General features: G+C 37.8%; 1 protein-coding gene across 1 annotated transcript; it reads right to left on the bottom strand.

The window, feature by feature from the left end:
* Positions 1-4050: 4050 nt before the first annotated feature.
* On the bottom strand, positions 4051-12547 carry OSTF1 (osteoclast stimulating factor 1). The gene is made up of 9 exons (XM_010078446.1): positions 12504-12547; positions 11852-11902; positions 11712-11775; positions 8763-8816; positions 8214-8321; positions 7656-7705; positions 7462-7540; positions 6896-6994; positions 4051-4300 (listed from the first exon to the last, which is right to left on the bottom strand). The coding sequence occupies exons 2-9, from the start codon at positions 11852-11854 to the stop codon at positions 4242-4244; spliced, it is 516 nt and encodes a 171-aa protein (XP_010076748.1). The 5' UTR covers positions 11855-11902; positions 12504-12547; the 3' UTR covers positions 4051-4241.
* Between the last annotated feature and the right edge of the window lie 2982 nt (positions 12548-15529).

The following is a 15529-nucleotide window of genomic DNA, read 5'->3' as shown; positions in this document are numbered from 1 at the left end:
CCAACCCGCAAAAGTTTGGTGTTTTCTCGGTGCGCAAAAAAAAAAAAAAAAAAAAAAGGCAAACAGCTAAATTACTGTTATCTCTGCCTCAGCCTCCAACCTCAGTAGTTGCTCATGACCACAGGAAACTGCCCTTGCTCCTGTAACTGAGAGGGCAAACACTGGCTGGACCACATTAATTTCTCTAGTGACGTTGCTCATGGGTCAGCTGGAGATTGTCTCACCGAAAAACCTCTTCCAGCAGAGTTCTCTGATGTGCTATAGACCTGCTCTCCAAAGCTCAAATGAAGGCTGCTAAGCGTGGCAGAAGGATGAAGTAGTGACGCAGCTTTCTAGGAGAAGCTGCACACTGGACACAGCATCTTCAGCATCAATGATCAGCTGGGAAACAGCAGGTATCAGGTAAATGGGTACCTGGTAGCCTTTTCCCTCCCACAGGCAGACACCACTACCAGTCCAAATTCTGACATAGAATTTCTTATGTAAAGTTACATTTTTCTGAACTCCTTCTGTATTATTGCCTTATTTTGAGCTTTTTTTTTTTTTAATGTGTAGCTTAAAAAAAAAAACAACCAGCTGTTGCCTTTTCATTTGTTTAGGAAACAAGGATACTGATTTTGTATTAAATTAATTTTATATCAAATTCATTTCTTTTGAAGGATCCTGTTTCAAGTTCTTCAAAATCATTTCTGCTTGTTTCTGTCTCTTGATATGATCACAGTACATTACAACTAACATTGTCCAATGACACTTTTTGTAACTTCGGCTTATGCCTGTCTCAAGAAGCAGCAGATTGATGGCTCATTACCTTTTATTCTGTGTTCCATTTCAGTGGCTTTGTCAGAAGGTGGCAACGACTGAAAATAAATCTTTAATTCAATGATGTATGCTGCATGCTCAAATACCTGACTTTGTAGCAGATAACTGAAATGATCACAAGGTCAGGCCAACATACTTTCAGCAATCTTTGGTCCTTCATATACAACTCAAACACAGGAAACACAAGGCTGTCTTCAGAAATTAGGATTCAGGAGGATGGGAGGGTTCTAAACTGGATTTGTTAGAAAATGGGGCACTGAGTTTAAATATTTAATGTGACCTTAACTGTTTTAAGCAAATTACATCTCAGGTGACGGGACATGTAAGACCTGCATTCAGGTACAGTGGGTTTTGTCTTAGCAGTGTAATAACTTGAAGATTATCCACATGGAGTAAGAACTATACTAAAGACAGTTCAAAAATATCCCATTTTATTTTCTGGAAAACAGGGATTAAGCCTTTGATTTTTGATGAAGCAGACAAAAAAATGTACTGGTTTAGTCTGAAAAAGCCTCAAATAAATCAGAACAATTTATATCCTCTAACAGCACAGCCCTTCTAACTGGAACACAGCTGATTTGCAATGGAAAGGCACACAAGTAACTCAACCAGAAGCACACAAGACAGAGTATCCTTCAGTGTGCAGCTAGGAGACACCATGAGCTTGCTAACTTTCATTTTGCTGGTCTTCTTAAAAAACTACTTGTTGTTACAAACCTGAATGCATCTGTCCTCGGAAAGCGTCTTAAATTTACGGAAGAGCCTGTAGTGACACAGGCTTTGGAGAAAAGCAAGGGGAATAACTAGGTTTGCACAACTAGTAACATATTGTACCATCTTACTCCAGCTGTAATTCCTTGAAGCTACAAGACTTTTGATTTTTTTTTTTTTAATCAAAACTTAACTGCTAGAGTTAGGCAAAAAGTAATTTATTGCCTGAAAGTTTTCACGGTGATTTGTATTTCACAAGATAAGTAGACAGTTGCATGAAGAAAAACAAAGCTGTGAAAAAAAACCAAAATCCAGTCATTTTGGTCCTATAAAAATAGTACAGCACTAGCCAGATGCCTTGCAACGTCGATGTGCCTCCTCAGGACACGCCAGTAAGCACTTCCCTGGAAATGTTTGGGCCCATCTTGTTCTTCTCTCACCATTCTTTCCTTGCAGCACCTAGATCTGTCTGCAGAAGAACACAGGGTCTTCCAGCAGCAGATAATTCCACAGATGTTAGTGTAACATTAAATTTTAAAATCAAAATGCTGCAAGTAACCTGTAGGATGTTGAACCCATGGCAAGAGAAGACACCACATTAAGAGTTATTTACGAACACAAACTCTGCCTCCAAAGACAGAGAGAACAGTGACTTGGGAAGAGCCATTCTCTCCACATCCTGCGACACTGAAGAGTCTTAACCTTGTGAGCTTTATTTATGCAGGAAAAATACTCATGTAACAGATATGTGAACCTTCTTGCTTCTCTAGTCTCTTATTGCAGGTCCTTTTCAGCCTGCACTGTGAATTGCATCATGTTAATTGACAGCATACAGCATAATATGTGGCTTGACTGTGGTAAAAGTCTGAGCTAGTAAAAATAGCTGGCTAATAAAACGTGAAGCAGGACAGTGTCTTTCTATTTTGAGACATGTTCAACAATTGTTCTAATAAAAGCTAGACAGAAAAACTTGGTGGCTTTGGTTTTTATTTCTTTCCCTCTAGGATCTTCAAGTTCACACAAAATAAAACATCACTGTTCAGCTGACCACAGTATTTCATAGGGCTAAAACATTTGTTCTATGTTTTTAACACTTGAACAGTTTAGAATTATATCCATAGAAGACTATTTGTGCAACACCTCCATCTTACACAGTTCTGGTCATTCAAACACTGCCTTCTTTGGTAAGTGCTCATTTAGCAAGTTTTACCTGTATTTAGTTCTTTCCAGGATAATAAAAATACAAAAATCTGGTTCAATATATTTTTAAAAGTGGGACGCAAGAGTGCTCTAGACTTCTTTTAATCTCTAAAATACTTAGTGCGATTTTCATTTATCCCCAATCTTTTGCAAGAGCTTTTAAATTATCCCCAGTCTTTCACAAGAGCATTTTTTTTGCCTTTTTTCTTTTGCTTTTTTTATGGCTTTTTTTTTTTTTTTGAAGTATCACAGATTGCTGTGTTGGATTAAATTTGTCAAAGTCACTAATACGGAAGTTAGCAACAAAAATTGAAAATGAGATTGCATCTCAAATACTTGTAACATTTTCTTGCCATCACAGTAAGTATCCCTCACTACAGTACAATTTGTCTGCAGCTACTTGAACAATCTGAAGGAAGTACTTATTTTTTAACTCTGCAGGGAAGTAGCTCAATTTATTTTTTAGTTCGCTTTAATTCGCAGGAAGAAACAATACATTTTTTAAATGTTTATTCAGCTGCAGACATCTCTTCTAAAGATACCTGTGGTATAGTCAATATACATCTTCCCTCATTCCTTCAAACACACTTAAGCTTTGAGGTAATTTAGGACAAAATATAAGAACACTTAAAAAAATAAGAGATTGGTAAAAAAAAAAATCAGGCAGGATAAATAGAAAAATATTCTGTCTTCCTTTCACTACGAACAGTTTCAGCATAATGCACTTCAAAAAGCAAAATAAAGCAAAATAATCAAGTTGCTAAGTCCAAAATTAAGCGTATTTCTCAAGCAGAACTGACTTACGCAAGCATTTCACCTGAGTTTACATTTCAGGGATTGGGCCCATAGCAATCAAGAAAACAAAGCATCCAGGGGCAGATCATCCCACATCATTCTACCCCTTACTTAGAGGGGTACAGGAAGGAATATAGGGAAAAAATATTTTAAAAAAAAAAAAGAAACAAATCAAACCTTGTCTTGCTGGCTCCATTTGGGGAAAAGATGGTCACTCTCTATAGCAGCATCTCCATTCATGCCTGTTAGCCAGTACTGACTCTATCAGTATTATCTTATCTGCACAAAGGAACCTATATTCATGGAGATTTTGGGAAATACTAGCAATGGTGTCTTGCTGTCCTACGGGGACATTTCTGTTAATTCTGTCTCAGCTGAAACCAGGACAGGAGTGTATTCCAGAGACGCAAGGCACTTGCTGGGAAAACCTGAGATGAAACCTGTAAGTTTAGAAGATGGTCCTCTGCCCATTGACCTATAAGGGTATACCACACTTCCTTTGTGAGATAATGTCAAAGGAAATCTGATTTAAAATGTGGTATCTTCTGGCACACATGAAGATCATTCCTTTGGAAAGTATGATTTCACTCTCTCATTTATATGCTATATAGGAAGGCTGCAATACTTTAAGTAAGATATTTTTACAGTTGTAAAGATATTTTTTGGGAATGACATAGGTAACACAAGTTATAGTTCTTTAGGCTGAATGAAAAAAGCTAATCGGAGTCTTCATCGTCAAGGTATTCCTCTGCATTACTTAATGTTCGGACTGTACCTGGAAAGAAACAAAGCCCTCTCTTAATGCAGGATAAAATAAGAAAAAGCCTCACATTTGCAATGCTTTCAAACCAGCATCTGAGAAACTCAATTCCTTTATCATTTAGAGATTTTAAGGCTACACAGTTGGGGCTGTAGGTCTGATCTCAAAGGTAGGGCTAAGCCCATCTCCTACATACCGGATTTAGTCTGTCTGTGACCTTCAGGAGCCATCTTGTGGCTCCTTGGAACCTGTACAGCAGAGCCGGACTCTTTAATTCTACTTTTTGTACATATTACCTTTAAACAGCAAAGGAAAGGATGGGAGAGTTTGTGGAAGAGCTCCTATGTTTTATTCTGAGTGCTGCCATTCTCTGCTTAAAATCAAACACATTGCATCTATTCTCTCCCCTCACTCTCTTCTTACCTTGGTTTTATCCTGAATATTTCTTACACATACTTACGAGCTTTTGCTTTTGAAGGATAGTAAGCAGAAAACAGGAGTATTAAAGTATATTCAACAGATGTGCAGCAGTGCCTGGAGAACTCCATCTACCTCTGGGACTGTACAAAGCTAAACAGCATGGGCTCTTTGTAGACAGATTATTTGTCTACAGCTTTTCAAATATATGGGAACAGGAATACGGACGATATACAACATACATTATATTGTTCTACTGAGTAGAAGAAGCAGCAAAGGAGGAAACAAAAGAAAAGAAAGAAATTGCAGAACCCTGGGCTCAAGGGGCCATTACTTCAAGAAGGGACAAATCCCATTTCTTCTGTGTTACAGCTGTTCCTTTGTTCAGGACCACAAGTAATACTATCCTTTTGCACTTCTGCTACAGGATTTTAATAACTTTAATTTCTTAGAATACACTGCAGCAATCATGACATTTGAATGTGTGTGTACACATATAAACACAGATCTGAACACTTAAGTGGAGGCAAAGTAAGCTTCCTTGGACAAAGCAAGATGTTTTCTAGATGGACTATGACAGAAGTCATATCTAAATAGGAACAGGTTTGAAAGTGGGGACAGAAAGACTACCAATATAGGTCTGAGTCTCTGAAAAATGTTTGAACAATCATCTCACTCACAGACACTGGAAATACTGAAATTAGAATCAGTAGACACAAAAGAATGAAATAAATAAAAATAAGCAAGAAAATACAAAATACAAGAAAAGTATACAGATCAGTGGTGTCACAGAGATTATAAAAGGCCAAATTAAGACAGAAAAACAGACAATGAAGCTAACATTGAAACTGTAGTTATGCTGAGGACATCTGTTCTTATATTAAGGCAAACAAGAAATGATAGTGTGTGCGAGTCCCAGAGATTGGTGATAGTGATTAAGGATGAAAAAATCACTCAGCCATGAAATAATATTTAGAGGAAGTAAAGTAAATGCACCAGAAGTTACCTACTAGCAGAAAATGAAACATTAATACAATTATTAGGGACATTAGAACAGAGATTATTCCCATACCACGTGCCTACAATTGACAGGCAAAGACAAAACAAGCACTCCTAACAGGGATTAATTTACAACAGAAAAAAACATAGAAAGGGTAGAAAATCTGCACTTTGTTACAACTGCTTTCTTCACCGTCAAAATTGATGGAAATAAATTTGTCAAGGCTTTCTGGGAAATCCTCGTATTACTTCTATCAAAATGCTGGACAGTATTTTTGCTGCAGCTGCTCTTCTTGGCCTTCTAAAGCTGCAGCAGCTATTCCACCATTTAATTCCCATAACTGCTAACCACCCACAGGTGAGCATTCCCTCTGTTCTTGCTAGCCCTGTGACAACAGTTGCTAGACTGCATATACCACTGATGCAAGCTGTAACTCTGCCCGTGTTTTAAAGTAATTTCTCATTTCTTGTGTCATTCACCTAGGGTTTTGACCCTACTTCAGCCTCCTGAGAGCTACAGGTAACATTAATTATGCAATATTGAACAATTCAGTCTTTCTTCAGCTTTTTAAAATACCCTTGTATTACCCTTCAACTCTTTTGTACATGGACACTGCGCTATTATGAGAGTTGAATGCAAGTGCAAGGCAGTGAGGCTATTTTGATAAATACCTGAAAGCATTCTTTCTTTATTTTTCTATTAGAGAGACACAGGAATAAGAAATTTAAAAATGAGCAATAGGAAAATAAAACAGGAACATCTGATGTTTGTTTGGCTTAGTTTGGAGGAACAGACAGGCAAAGGGGGAACATACCACATGGTTTTACTTTCAGACCCTGTTCCTTGTGGTATAATGCTTTAAAAGTAGTTTCCATCCTTGCTTTCTTTCTGTCTCTCCACTCTGAAGGGCTTGTCTTCCATTTCCTTCCCTACCCTTACTATTTCCACGTTTTCTGAACTCTTTTGCGTCTTGGTGACACAAGATGGCACTTTGTGTGAAGTCAGCAACACTGACTGTGATAAATCACAGGCCCCGCTGAACTAACTCTCTCAGGTGAACCATCCCAAACACAACTCTTAGCTCATGCAGCTCCCAACTGGTTTTTATGGCTATTAACATATTGATACTCGGTTGAAATATTAAGTATCCTCTAAGAAGGAAAAAGGTGTCAGAATAACAAAATCAGAAATACCTGCATTCTGTTTCTTCTTAAGCAGGGAAGCACAAGCTGCATTGGTTGCCATGTCTAAAGCCAGTTTCTTCTCATTGTTCTTCAAATCTGTTCTTGCCCCTTTATAATACAAAATTTTCATCATAAATCACTCTCACAGCTATTTCTTGAGCAATGGTGTTAGAATACAAGTTTCAGTAGCTGGGTAGAACAGTAATGGACAAAGGAATCTCATCTGTGGACTGCTCTAGAACAGACTAAAAGCTATGGATGCTCTTCCATAAGCTACAATTGGCTAGGGAACTCGCTGGCTGCACTCCCTTTCCAGGAAGCAGATGTCATTGTTGTTCTGGGGTTAAGTGCTTAATTTTGTCTGCAAAGCAGGATGAAATTTATCTTGAGCATGTGAGATGTCTACTTTCCAAACAGCTGCCAGAATTTTTTGCAAGGCTTATAAAGTCAGGCAGGTAAGCTGGCTAAGGACTGTACCTGGGTTATAGGAAAACAGTTTAAAAAATACAGATTAATAAACACTCAGGAATCTAGTCTGCCACACAGATTGTTGAAACCTTGGTGAAGATCTTTACCCTTTGCCAGCAGCATCTCTACAATATCTGCATAACCTTTCCATGCAGCAGCATGCAAAGCTGTGTCTCCCAATTTGTTCTGTGGAGTTAGAGGGAAAAGCAACAGGATTAAAACACAGCAAAAAACCTTTCAGCTTGTACCAAGGATTAATAACATCACACCTCTACTGTAAGGTTCTTCTGGTTTAACTTACCTGTTGGTTTAGCTCTAGGTTTGCTTGCGTAAACAGAACATCCACTATATCTGCAGAAAACAGGGCGGTGTGGGAGTGAGGAATAAAGAGAAACAAAATCAGTGGAAACAAAATGAGCCTTTTTGCATTCATAGTATAAATGTTACTTAAGATTCAATGAAAGAGTGACCCAATCAGCTAATGAAAATCAGTTAACAGTCAGACTGCATTGAGCAAACAACCACTAGTCACAACAAAATGCTACTGAATAAAATATCCAAAACAATACATTTCTTTTTGGTCTGTCCTTCTTCCCACGCTGCTTCCAACAGTTATGTTAATTAGAATGCCTGCTTCAACAGCAACAACAAAACACACAGCATTTGATGGAGCTGAACCTCCCTTCTAGCTTTAACTTTTCTTTTGAAAAAGCTAGAATGACATTAAAAAAATCCTGGCTTTATTCTTGTTGCAGTTTTACAGAGTAACTGCCATTTTAGTACTGCAATTTTAGCAATCAGTGTAATAAGCAAATCAAGAAAACCAGAGAACGGTCATTTCAAATTAATTCTCTGATACCTTTGTGGCCTCCATGGCATGCCCAGTACAGAGCTGTGTTTCCAGCTTTGTCTAAACCATTGACCCCAACTCGATTATCCAAACACTCTCTCAACCAGCTTAGGTTGCCTGAAAGACAAATTCAGTTTTCATTACTTCTCTTTGAAAAGTTAACAGAACCATTGAAGGCACTTAGTTCTTCCAGAAGGGTCAGCCCGCCTATGAACTTAGCAGAAGAAAAAGTCACTAGTAGCAACACATATAATTCATAAAACAACCAGTCCAAGCCATACCAAAGACCTTTTCTTCCACTCCCAGAAGACCTTTAGATCCCTGTGTAGTTAAATGGATGGTACCAAACTCTTTTTCTGTGTATACAATCACAGAGTGGCAGTTCTACCAGACTGCAAACCAGGTCAGTTTCTGAAAGTTGTGAAACTTACCAGATAACTGGTACAAGATAGCAGACAACCCAAACAGACAGGGTATCTTGATTCTAAATATAATTTTGGCAGAAAACAAACAAACCATACTTTAGCATTACACAACCAAAACCCAAATCACACTTACCACGTTTTGCAGCTTCATGCAGTGGGTTATCAATAGACTCAGCTTGCTCTGCCACTGAAATGAAACAGAGAATAAATTCTAACTACTTCTGAAACTGAAGAAGTATCTGACACCTGTGTGGAAATAAAACTTTTATTCCAGAAGAACCAGTAACATATATTTGAATCAAACATGAAAGAGGATTTGTAAGTGATTGATGCACTCCAACTTCCTGTGAATGGGAAAGCAATTCAGAGAAGAGCTTCAGGATTCTGGCAATATTCCCACTCAGTTGTTACTTCCCTTTCTACACTTGTAAGATGTTTTTGAGCAGTTGCATGTGGCTAGGCTTTCAACCTACAGCTTGCCATCCGTAGTTATGACTGAATTATTTCCACGAGGGCTGTGAAGGGCAACTAAAAAAAATCTGCTGTCAACAGGCTTCCTGTTTGTTTTATGGAGATTTGCCATTTTCCCTGGAAAACTCACAAGAGGTCTGCAAATCAAAACTGCTTAATCAGGCAATGTAGTGATGGGCAGACTGAAGTTCAGGCTTCTGTAGACCTTTTCTGCATCTCACAAGCTTTAGGTTTTACTAGAGATGAGCAGCAATCAGCTCCTGGTCACTGTGCTGCTGCAACAGCAAAAAAGAAACTGAACAGCACTGTGTAACAATTGGAAGTGAACCATGATCTGGAAACTCTTTTTAAAAAACTTCTATTTTAAGTGGAAAGCTCTCAGGGTACAAGCACGTAGGACCTTGTACAATCTGAGATGAGTAGGCTTTCTAAGCCCTCGCACTACGGCTTCTTACAGGAGGCAGGGAGAATGTGTGAAAGGGTGTTCCTCAGATTGAATAGTTACTGCAATCAGATGCAATGCAGGCAAATACAATGTATGTCAGTTACTAGAAATAAAAGTTTCAAGACTGTTGTGGCCTATCCAGATCTTTTCTTACTTTGCCATGTATTCCTCCCATAATACTTGTAATGGCAAGATTTCACATGTTTACCTCTCTAGCTGTGAGTAAAATAAAACACAAATACTTGATTCTGATATTTCAGTTAAAAAAAAATAATTGTGTAGTGAACAGAATCCTAAAGCGGAGTGGAAGAAGCCAGTCCCAGAGCAGACAGCCATTACACAAAGCAGAACACGCTAGTCATACTGAGCAGTGCTTGTTGTGCACAGCAGAAAGCATTAACACTAACAACACTGTTTCAAAAGCCTAAAAATAATTTTGTCTTTAGAAAATTCTCATCAGAAGTTCAGTAATAAGTATTTTAATGCAGATAACACTGTTTCTGTCTTCATCAGCTTTTCCATTTACTGTCTTCACAAAGGTATTCCTTCAAGTCCAGCAGATGGAGCACAAGTCCCCACTAGAGACTCATTAGTTTCAGATCTGTCTCCACCTTTTGCAAAAAGGTTGTAGAAGAGCACAGGAGATCACAGTGTTTCAACGCTCAAGACTGAACCTAGGCAGCCCTAACGGTGGCAACCAGCAGAAGCAGGCCTTTGGGGATTTTGTACAGTTTGTCTAAATCAGAAGACATGTTTCTGATACTCTTCGTTCTTAGGGTCTGCAGAGGCTTCTGTTCTGCTTAGACATTAATTTTTTGCAAACATGCAGATAGAGACACCACCAGCCCACACTCCCCCTGCCCAGCCTGGAATGGAAGTTAATCTGCTGCTCAGGTAAGTTTTCAGTAAAGCACTCTGGAAGCAACTTTTCTAAATGATCTCAGAGGGAACACAAACTGGAGTAGTAAGTTGTTGGTTTTATTTTAAATATAACACACTTCAATGTTCAGAAGAAATTTGAGTGCAGATAAGCATGTGCAAACTATTCTTCTTGTATATAACAGTAACCACCTCTGGCAGATGGAAAGAGTATAATCAGTCTGGAAGTCATAAACTAAATTGAAATCTGATGGCATGGTCTCAATAACTGCAACATAGGCTCCTAGTCATGTATTTCTACTAACTACAAGTCAGGGAAGGGAATCGTAACATTGCTACCATAATGTCTCCTAGTGAAGAAGGGAGAACACGAAGCAACCACAGTTACTAACACATTAGCAGTTTGACACAATCTGTCATATGACATAGCTGCACTGCCTACATTTCCTAGGATGATTTGGAAGAATTGTGCTGTCTGTATTCATGGCTTTTCAAAGTTATCGCAGTTGAACCTAAAAAAGCAATTTATTTTCAGTACAAACAGGTATAGAACATTTAATTTGGTGCGATCCCAAAGAAATCAATGTTTTATTTGTCTTAAATATATATTCATTAAAAATCAACAATGGCAAACAAAGCAGCCCTATGTCTTAAGGAGGGGGGAACAAAGATGGTCTACAGAATTGGTCACAATCTGTTTTAGCTTCCTATCCATATGCAGGTTTACTTATCAATTCCACTATTGACTATATGTCTCTGTAAGAAGCCACCTCATGCCATGTCACACTTCTTGATCTCAAAGCCATCTAAGCCTGCTGCTGTCCATCCTTAGGTCTACTTAAAAAAAAAAAGGCAATGTACAGACTGAAGGAATATAGCCAAGATACTGCTAATGAGAAGATCTTAAAAACTGCAATACGTTCATTGAGGCTACCTAGAACACAAGCCTATTGGTTTCATGTGCCATCTGTAAAACTATGCTTTATATCCAGGTGCTCTTCCCCTCAAAACTGAGAGCAGGTATTGCTGTTACCCCGCACAAGCAGAAACATGAACACTTGACAAACTCAAGATGTCTCTAGGTTATAAAAACGTAAGACAGACTATCCCACTGCTGATGGACAGTGGTGACTGATATTGCACAGGTATTCTGAAATACTCTGTTACAGGACTATTAAATGCCAATACTGTGATGAGTTTTTGAAAATAAGTTCATCAGTTATTTTTATTTAGTGATTTCCTTTGATTGTGAATGATCTTACCAAATGAAAATACTCTAGACATTACCATAGTTGCTTGGAATTAGTCCAGTTCTGCCTTTGCAAGTTCCTTTCCACCAATTTGTGTCACTCTGCAGAGAAAAGGGAAAATACTTTAGAAGGGATATGCTGCATCTCAGAAGTCTGTATGGGATATCTTAGACTCACCATGTCTGAGATGTAAATGATATCTCCTTCTTCAAAGTACAGTTCATCTGGCTTAAAAAAAAAATAAAAAAGAAGAGTGAAAAGTCTGAATGTCTGTACTTAGATGAAACAAATACCTGTATAAAGCAGAGTACATTAAGCTCTTCTTTCAGAAGAACAGTAACTCAAACTCTAGCAACTAGGTAACAGCTTGACTCGCCTACAGCTAACTTTTTGGATCTGTGACCTTCCTGATAACTAAAGAAAAAGACTGTGGCCTTTCCAGCAGAGCACTGTGCAACAGAAGTGGTGAAATATATCTTGTGTTTGTTAACTTCATCCCCTTTTTGGTTGGTCCCAGTTCATCAAATCTCTTAGTTCTCAATTATCTTTGTTGCCTTTGGAAGAAAAGAAAAAAAAAATCACTTAGATTGCTGATCTTAGATTGCAGGTAACTGATACCAGAGAAGAAAGCATGCTGCTTTTTAAAAGAGCTGGACCTAAAACAGAAGAGTGATGATTAATCAAGCAGTTTTAGTCAAATTAACAGGATTTTTCATTGAAAACATAGTACAATAAGTCTAGTAGGCCAACTCAGCAGAACTGAAGAAAAGTTATTATAGGTAACATTAAAATTAAGCTTCTCAAAACCCTAAAATCTAGATGTACTTACCGTTCTGGGCTCAAATGTATACAGGGCCCTGAACACTTTAACCTGCCCTGAAAAAAAGAAAAAATAAACAGTATCAGTATCACGCCTTCTAAACACAGCATACACATACAGCCCTCAAATCCAAATAAATTCCTTTCCTTAATCCTTAAAGCCACTTGCTGAACTTGTGCTATGACTCTGTCAATGAAAATAGTGATGAAAAGATTCAACTCAGCAGCATGGGTTCTGAAGGAAATGGGCCAACTGATCAGCTAAATGTAAGCTGCCTGTTGTGCACTTAACATGGTCTTCATAGCTGACCATGCAAGTCAGCTAAAGTGTTGCCATCGATTTCTGAGGCAAAGTGTATTTTCAGTCATATATATCCCCAGTCACTCACACATTAATTATTCTATTAATAATATCAGATTTGTCAAATGATACAGAATTAAGGACATAAAGAAACAAAACGATGACCAGCATCTGCAACATTTTCTCATACTTGCTTGTAGTTGTTATGAATTATGCAAAATAATGCAGTAGCACAGAAATCATTGCATTTAAGAAAAAATTACAAATGGTCACACAGTCCTATTTAAAGAATGTACAACTGACATGATGTTCCATTGAGATCCTTAAAATATGCTACATTGTTTATAATTCCACTATGTGGGCAATGTGTATTTTAACACAGCTGTTTTGAAGAGACTGTCAGCAGCACCCAAGCCCAGAAAAGATAACCTTAATGCAGAGAGTACAAATTTAATTGCATAAACTGCAAAAGAAGCATCTATCCCTATAAACATTTTCTAAAAAATTCAGTAAGGGTACATTTCAAGAGCACCAAGCAGAAAATATAAGATGACTACAGGAGAAGACAAATTTATCTTATGTAATTTTATTAGCTGAACTGCTAAAGAAGTCCTCTGAACTCAATGGAGAAATGTATTATTCAGACTGTTCTGCATTATTTATTTTTAGATTTCTTATGTAGGTTTGTTTACTTTTAAATATCTTAAGTATGTAGCTGTATTTCAGGTTCTTACACTATATATGTTTACATAGATTAACTTGTGATTGAAGCAGTATTTAGTCCATCAGAACAATGCATTACTTAGACCACACTCAGCCCAGGTGACACTGTATCCTCAGAGAAACTGATGAACTTACTGACAAAGGTTAGTACTGTACAATAAAGTGTGCATACACAAAATCTTGTGTAGCATATTACATGGAGAGAACTGAATAATGAGAGAGTATGTTTCCTTATGTCTCAAGAATAAGCCTTAATCCTTCTGTGAAGAACAACAACTGCTAGAAATTTTTTGCCTGTTTTTTGCTAGATATAGTCTTTTTTAGCCCAGTATCTGTAACCCTGCCCGTAGTAGTGATCATTTTAGAAAGTTAACTTAAGGGCTTTAGAACTGTCAGTCTAAATGTATGTATGCTGACAGGCTTCAGAAAGGAGGATGGTACTCAACCACGTAAGCTGCCACTTTGCAGCATACCCCACTCTCTTGGGGTGGCTCTTAAAATACGTTTTCAAATACCTCTAGTTATTCCCTAGGAAGAGCCATGCCACAGCACATGTTTATGAAGTGGTATTTACCAAGGCATAACTACTATGCAAAACATTTCTGTAGTCCTCTGTCTCAAGCCTTTTTGGGGCTAACTGTACATAAAAGTATAACTATAAAATCAATCCATGTAAACCTTCTAGATTGCCAAATACATGTAGACACTGTATAAATTATTTTTCTTACAGTTTGGAACTGTATAGCATGCTCCTGACAGATCTTATTTTTAAACAACAACGTAGAATTTCAGTTTGGGTTTACTAGTTCTCTCTCCCACACAGCAGCCATTTCCTGTACATAAAAGGTCCAACATCTCTCAGACCTTGCATCAGAAACCAAATACCTACACTGTGCCAACAGCTAAAAAGGATGAAACCTCTGTTCTTTCTGTTACCCATATGGAAATGATGAACGAGGACAGAATTAGATTAGATACAAAGAAGACATTTGTCACTGTGAGGATGGTTCAAGGCCAGGCTGGATGAGGCTTTGAGCAACCTGGTCTAGTGGAAGGTGTCCGTGCTGTGGCAGGGGGGTTGGAACTAGGTGGTCCTTAAGGTCCCTTCCAACCCAAACCATTCTATGACTTTACGACAGTAAATAGCAATGCGTCCTACATCTAAGAGCTTCAGAATGAATGTCTGACTGCAGCTAGAAATAAGCCACAGAAGAAAAAAAAAAAAAAACAAAACAAAACAAAACAAGGGATGTCAAAACCGGATGGGTAACGTAGAGCACTGTCCCTTCTCCTTGGTTTTCTTACACAGACAACAGAAAAATGCAAGACAGAACTGCACACTGATGACTCCAGCAACTTTAACCATCACCCACCAATTTTCAAAGTTTTGTGTAAGTAAAAGGAGGAAATGGACAACCAAAGGGAAGAATAAGAAATATTAAAAGGGGAAATGAGAAGATGACAGAAGACAGGGAAAAGGCAAGAAATACATTTGTGTGTCTCCTATGTATTTTCTGTAATAATGTACTGTGTCTGTTTCAACAGGTTTTACAAAGCCATCACACCCTAAGGGGAGGAAAAGAATGGAAATACTGATGCTAAAGAAGTATTGCTGAAATGTTGTTTAAACAAAAGGTAATTCATGGTTGGATTTTTTTTGTGTTTTGTGGTTTTTTTTAAATTATATACAACTGAAACAGAGAGTTACTTCCCCAAATGTCAAGCTGTGGTGTCAAACACAGCACAACATATTTTAAAACATTTTCCTGTGATGAAATACCAAGTAAAGATTTATGTCCATAGAACTGCAGGTCTGTTTAATGTTAATTTTACAGCACTTTATATGGGAGTTAAACACTACTCATTACTCATCAACCTTTTAAATATTTATTGAGAAACAGAGATTAAGCCTGGTTACCTTGCTGAATTTAAGAGCTAAGAACTTTAGCACTTGGCATGGCAATTACTTGTGTCAAATCTGAATGCAAAATATCAGTCTAGAAGATTTAAAG

Source organism: Pterocles gutturalis, unplaced genomic scaffold (genome assembly GCF_000699245.1).
Source record: "Pterocles gutturalis isolate BGI_N339 unplaced genomic scaffold, ASM69924v1 scaffold1313, whole genome shotgun sequence".
NCBI classification, from domain to species: Eukaryota; Metazoa; Chordata; class Aves; order Pterocliformes; family Pteroclidae; genus Pterocles; species Pterocles gutturalis.
Note: the sequence above shows the minus strand (reverse complement) of the source record. Positions and strands in the feature narration are given on the sequence as shown.